General features: G+C 54.0%; 1 protein-coding gene across 1 annotated transcript; it reads left to right on the forward strand.

The window, feature by feature from the left end:
* The first annotated feature begins 397 nt into the window (after positions 1 to 397).
* Positions 398 to 6521, forward strand: CCDC8 (coiled-coil domain containing 8 subunit of 3M complex). The gene is made up of 3 exons (XM_077130459.1): positions 398 to 475; positions 3605 to 3825; positions 3918 to 6521. The coding sequence occupies exons 1-3, from the start codon at positions 398 to 400 to the stop codon at positions 5722 to 5724; spliced, it is 2106 nt and encodes a 701-aa protein (XP_076986574.1). The 3' UTR covers positions 5725 to 6521.

Here is a 6521-nt window from a genome sequence, read left to right on the forward strand (position 1 = left end):
CTTTCTGTTCTTTGTATATATGTTATATTTCACAATAAAAAAAACACGTTTTTTAAGTATGTATGTAATTTTTGTATGTATTTATTCATTTTTTAATTTAAAGAAAGCCAACCAGCCACATTTGACTAACAAAACCCAAACATCACATTTCTGGGTTTATTCCCCGTTGGAAGACATTTCCATGGTTTCTCAGACTTAGATTTTTAAATCATCATTCCTCCAACTGGAAATGTCATTGGTATTTTTATTTTCTGGCTTTTCAGTGAAGGGTGGTTTTGGGGTCAAGGTCTAAAGCAGGGATAAAAGGCGGTGAAGACAGGCGGCCGGCTCCCACCCTCCGCATCGACCCCCCTCAAACACGCCCCCTCCCAAGGGTGGACACGCGTCCCCCGTTGCCATGGAGACCGCCGTGCTGCGCAGGCGCAACCCTTGCAGGAGGCTGGCCCCGCGGGGGCTGAGCGCCGCTGCTGCTACCGTGCTAGCCAGGAGAAAATCCAGCCAAGCTCTGGGACGCCGGGCCCTGCGAATGCATAAGCAACTCGGAAGAACCTACCATCATTCAAAGACCTCGCTGAGACCTTAACCACCTCCTTCCCTCCCCACCATGCAACTCTCTTCCTTCCTTATTTTCTTTCCCTGCCACCTTCCTTCCCTCCTTTTTACTCTCAGCCAGCACCTTCCACGCGTCAGGCCCCGTTCCAGGCACTAGTGATACATGAGGGAATAAATGCGTTTACATTCTAGTGGGGACGGGGGCTGCGGCGCACCAAAATACAAACCAAAAAACGGATAAAGTCATTTCTAATAGTGATGCTAATGTGTGTGTGTGTGGGGGGGAGGAATGGGTGGATAATGGAAAACTTGGGGGAGGGGCAGGCTCTTAACTTGGAGGGCGTGGACCTCTGGAGTCTTTGAACCTGAACGGGACCAAAAAAAAAAAAAAGGTTTTTCAGGAACATCCGAGATTGAGCATCACCTTCATTTATGAACATGTGTGACAAGCCATAGAAGGGATAAAAGTAACTTGTATGTGACTCTTGTCCCTGACGGACGTCTTCGAGTGGCATTTCACGTCTTCTAAATTAGGGTGCTGGTTAGACCTGCTGCCAGATCTTAATTTAATGGGCTGATTAAAAAACAAAACAAAACAAAACATACTCTGCCATTTAACAAATTTGTGGGTTTTAAAATATATATATTTTGATACCTGTAGAGAAAAAAAATGTGTGTTTCAATGAAAAACTGTGCAATGTCTACACAGCACACTCCTAGAATATCAAATGTCTTTGAGCTTCTTAGAACCCTATAACTTGTAGGCAGTCGATAGCAATGAGAATATACTGTCGGCAGAGATGCAAATTCTGATCTGTTCAGCAGAGACTGACTCCCCTCTTGCCCTCTCCCTCCCCACGCCACCTCCCAAGTGGAAAAAAGATAGTTTTGCCGCTATCTGCACATTCATTCCAATATTCCTAATATATACATGTCGGTTTTTCACTTCTCCTTTGTGTTGGTTATAGCATCGGCCTGGTTCTTTCTTGAGTTAATTAAAACCAGTTATATGTGCTCGATTTTATATCTGTATGAAAATTAAAACAAAGGTCTCTATTTCCTTGTGACTGGTTTCCTTTGTAATCCAATGGGTTTAACTCTATTCTTCAAAATACATATATATATATATATTTTTTTTTGCATTAGGCAGGCACCAGGAAATGAACCCAGGTCTCCGGCATGGCGGGGGAGAACTCTGCCACTGAGACACCTTTACCCACCTCAAAACACTTTATACTGAAATGGATTCATGGCACGGAAATGGTTAAGAACTCCTAGGTCAGGAGGGCCTGGAGCAGGGGGTTGGGGGCGGGTCTGCCACTCCTATAATACTGGGGAGGAGCGGTCCAGAGGGGAACTTCTGAGCAGAGACCTGCATAGGGTGAGGGGTTTTGCTTAGAGAAGTTTTGAGGGTGGGGGTGGGGAGTGGGGCAGAATATTTCAGGGGTAGAGGAAAGAGAAGCCACCTTGGAGTTAGAGGAACAATAAGGAGGCTCGTGTGGCTGGAGGGGCTGAGGGGCTGAGCGAAGGGAGAGGGCCCGCGGATGAGGCCAGAGAGGGAACCCCTGGCAGCTCTTGTGGGGGCTTATGGTGTGTGGCAAGGACCTCAGACCATGGCTTTTATTCTGAGGGTCACGGAGGATTTTAACTAGCAAAGAACCAGATCTGGCTGATGTTTTCAAAGATCCCTCCTGCTGTTCGGCTGGGACTGGATTGCCGGCAGTGAGGGGTAAGCCTGGAGTCCGAGGAGGAGGTGCAGTGGTCCAGACAGAACAAGAGGGTGGCCCTTAAGGGTTAAATGGGCCAGCACTTCGAGGTGGGAGAGGAGAGGATCTGTGGGGTCCATGAGGGCTGTTTTCTTTAGAGCCTGCCTGGGCAGTTTATCCAACCCCCTAAAATCTGGTTTGAACATCAGGCCCTTCCCTTCAGACCAGCCTCTGTTGACAGCTAGTGCCGTTGTCACTGTCTTGGCTAGCTTTGCTGAATGGGCTACGTCAGAAGCACCCAAGTATCTGGGAAACTTCACGAAATCCTGATTCCTAAGCCTTGGGAATCCTGAGCCAGTAGTTCTCTGGGGAAACCTGAGACCCTTCTATTTTATTTTATTTTGTTTTTGCATGGGCAGGCACCGGAAATCAAACCCTGGTCTCCGGCATGGCAGGTGAGAACTCTGCCTGCCGAGTCACCATGGCCCACCGAGCCACCAAGGCCCGCCCGAGACCCTTCAATTTAATTGACTGAATTTGCTTTAGTTAGCCCTTTGATTGGTAAAAATCCCAGAACTCCAAAAGGGTGTAGAGGCAAAAGTACATGTCCCTCCCCTCCACAGGGGTCCTCAGGCTCTCTCCCCCAAAACAGCCACTGTGGACCATGCTTGTACACACACATAAGTCAGACCGTTAAGGGATTCAAATTCAGGTCCACGCTTTCTGTCTGGGTGAGCTTGGATGAACTTGGATTTTATGTCTTTGGGCCTCAGTCTTCCCAGCTGTAAAATGGTAATGACAAACACAGTAAGTGTCTCATCATTTAATAAGCTGACTTGTAGAAACCTCTTTGAATGGTGCTTGGTAAATATATGTGTCTCCATAGAGCCTGGCTGCCCATGGTACCTCATTCTTTTCCATAGTTGCCTACTATTTCACTAGAAGAATACACTGTAAAATTGCATTCACCCTTATGGATGAGCACTTAGTGTCATTCATCACTCAAAAAGTATTTATTGAGCACCTACTGTTTTCCAAGCACCACACTAGATTAGGGTGATTTTCTCCTTTTGCATTTTTTTTTTTTTTTTGCATTTTTATTTTGCAATAAAACCCTACTGTTGATTTTCCCACCCAAAACGTATAAGTTTGGGGGCAGGTCCTGCTGTTACTAGGAGTCGCATGAATTTAAAATGCTGATGTTACTGTCCTTAGCCTGCAAAAGGGCTGCCCCATCAGCACACTCCTGCCGGGGCTTGGTGGAACCTGTGCAGTTTAGGAGGGCAGGTTTGGGTACTTCTTTCTGCCTTCAGTGCTGACGTGGGCCTCCGCCTTTTGCTGGGAAGCAGAGGCCCCAACCAGACCCCAGGGCCCGGCCCCACCCCTGTTGGGGAGGAGATCGAGGTCACCCCGAGGGGAGTGGACAGACCCCCTGTCAGTCTTCCCGAATCGAGGAGTGTAAAATGAGAAGGGGGGAGGTGGGCCTCACCCCCGGGAAGGGCGCAGAGGAACTTCCTGCCCGTGCGCTCGCGGCACTGGACGCCCAGCCTGAGGAGGCGGGAGGCGCGTGAGGGTCAGCCTGGAGCGGTGGCAGCCTGTCTGGGGTCGCGGGACCCTCCTGTGGGGGGAGTTAGGGTGCTGGGCTGCGGTCTCCTACAGCTTCGGCCATATTGCATCCACGGCCGAGCCGTCTTTGTCCGCGAAGCCAGGAAGCCTCGCGGACGACCCGTGCGTCCCGACTTGTCTCCGAGGCACCCTCTTCCCAGCCTGGAGTGGGCTTGGGGCTGAGCTGCCGCCAGCTCACCCAAACGTCCCCACGAATCGTCGTGGGGAGCCGGACTCGGTCCCCTGTGGACTTGTTGCAGGCGGAGAAATTGGGACGTGTTGGCTCGTGGTGGCCTCGGAGCTAGCTGGTGAGCTGAGACCCTTCCAGGCAGCATCGCGGGGACCCCCGCCCCCCGGTATCCTTGGCCCACCCACCGTAGATTTCACCCTGGAGATCTTAAAAACTCTCGAGAAAAGCCATGCGGGGGGCTGGTTCCCCTGGAGCTTCCTGCCGTCCCCGGACCGCCTGATCCTTCGGAGCGTCCCCGACGTCTGCAAAGACACGGAATTGGACGTCCTGGTGGGGGCCCTGCGGCCCGTGGGGACCTTTAGGAAGATCGGCAAGGTGTTCCGCGGGGAGCAGGACGCCACCGTGGGGGTCCTGCAGATCGGCGACGACGTGGACTATTTGCTCCTGCCCCGGGAGGTGCGGCTGGCCGGTGGCGTCTGGAGGGTCATCTCCAAGTCCGCCACCAAGGAGGCGGAATTTCGGGAGCGGCTGACCCAGTTTCTGGAGGAGGAGGGCCGCACCCTGGACGACGTGGCCCGCATGATCGACAAGAGCACCCCGCACCCGCCTCAGCCCCCCCAAAAGCCCAGGGAGCCCCGAGTGAGGAGGAGAGTCCAGCAGATGGTGACGCCGCCCCCCCGGCTGGTCGTGGGCACCTACGGCAGCAGCAACGCCAGCGACAGCGAGTTCAGCGACTTCGAGACCTCCAGAGAAAAGGGCCGCGGAGGCGCCGCTGGCGCGGGAAAGGTGGTGCGCAAAATGCCGGTCAGTTACCTGGGCAGCAAATTCCTGGGGAGCGACCAGGAGAGCGAGGATGAGGAAGAAATGGTGGAAGCCTTCCTCCGGCCTGGGGAGAAGAAACCCAGTGCGGCCCCGGCCCACCGCTGGGTGCAGGTGCCAGCGCCCCTGCTTGAGGACCCCCCGGGGCCCCAGCTTTCCAAGGCAGACAGGTGGCGGGAGTATGCCAGCCAGGTGTCCTGGGGGAAGCTGAAGCAGACGGTGAAGAATTGGGCACCAAGGTCCTTCCCCGGGGTGAGCGAGGCCCCGCAGACTCCCTCCAGGCCGGAGAGTGATGGATCAGGGTCCACCAGTGCTGGCCAGGGCGACAACATGGGAAATGCAGGAGGGAGACAGGTGCCTGAGTCCTCCGCGAGACGTTGGACGCCCAAGATCAACTGGGCCTCGTTCCGGCTTCGCAAGAGGCAGGAGGCAGCATCCGCAGCTCCAGAGACAGAGGTTCCGGCCTACCCAGGGGCAGGGGCTGCAGACAATCAGAGGGCAGGGGCCCCAACTGACCAGGGGACAGGAGCTGCAGATACTCTGAGGGCAGAGGCTGCATCTAAGGGGGCAGGGGGCCCAGCCCCCCAGAAAGTGGAATCCTCAGCTACCCAAGGGACCACAGGAGCAACCCCAGGAACCGGGGTTCGAAAACAGGTCAAGACAGTGAGGTTTCAGACCCCTGGACGCTTCCTGTGGCTTCGCAAGCACCGGAGAACTTTCTGGCACACACCCCGGTTGCCAACTCTGCCCCAGAGAGTCCCCAGGGCAGGGGGGGACGCTGGGAGCCTAAGGGTGCTGCGGGGTGGGGCCAGGGCAGAAGCAGAGCAGGTAGAGCAGGAGGAGCAGCTGTGAGCGAGGTGGGGGCAAGCGGGGCACCCCCCACCCCCACCCCGACACTCTCACTTTGCTTCCCTCCGCACCTGAAAGCCAGGCAGAGCGAGGGGAAGGCAGTGCCTCTGGCATTTCTGTTTAATGAAACCCCGTCCCCTTTTTGTTCCTGTTAACATTTAATCACTCATTCATTGATTTTTTAAATCCAGACTCTATAGCAATCCAAGGGATATTAATAATAATAGTAAGAATAATAATCGATGGGGTTGCATCACACATGTTTTCAGTTTCCTCAAATGCACCTCTGGGTGCTCAATTTTAAAAAGGGAGAGTGAGGCAGTTAAGAGAAACTGATTTCCTTCCCTTCCTCCTTTTCGTCTGCACACTTGACACTCATTGCCTCCACGGACTTAAAAAGAAGGCTCCACCAGCATCCAAATGAGAATCTTTTCAAACTTATTTCTTGGCTTGGAACTCGTCCGCTGAACAACGCTGCCGGTCTCTTGGGCACACGCCCGCACGGTCTGCCCCTGCCCGTCCTCTGGGGCGGTGGTCCCTGGGTTGGCACTTTGTCTCCCATGCCCCTGGCCCTTGGGCCCTACTGGGGTGGAGGGCGCGGGGTTCACAGTTGGCGCACTTCCAACCCACTCTGGCGACGGGGCTGTGGGACACCAGTGGGCATAAAACTCACCCGGGGAAGGCGTTCAAAATGCAGATGCTGGAGCCCTTCACCCTGGAGATGAGATTTGCCAGGCCTGCCTGTGCGGCCCAGGAATGTACTTGACCTCAGCCTGGCAAACTTCTGGGGCAGTGCGGGC

The sequence above is a fragment of the Tamandua tetradactyla genome, chromosome 16, assembly GCF_023851605.1.
Source record: "Tamandua tetradactyla isolate mTamTet1 chromosome 16, mTamTet1.pri, whole genome shotgun sequence".
NCBI lineage: Eukaryota > Metazoa > Chordata > Mammalia > Pilosa > Myrmecophagidae > Tamandua > Tamandua tetradactyla.

Excerpts from the sequence above, each read along its gene's own strand:
- CCDC8 (XM_077130459.1), top strand. The coding sequence starts at position 398 with ATGGAGACCGCCGTGCTGCGCAGGCGCAACCCTTGCAGGAGGCTGGCC. Across the intron at positions 476-3,604 it reads TGAGCGCCGCTGCTGCTACC|CAGAGGCCCCAACCAGACCC; the intron begins GTGCTAGCCAGG and ends TTTGCTGGGAAG. Across the intron at positions 3,826-3,917 it reads CCTGAGGAGGCGGGAGGCGC|CTTCGGCCATATTGCATCCA; the intron begins GTGAGGGTCAGC and ends GGTCTCCTACAG.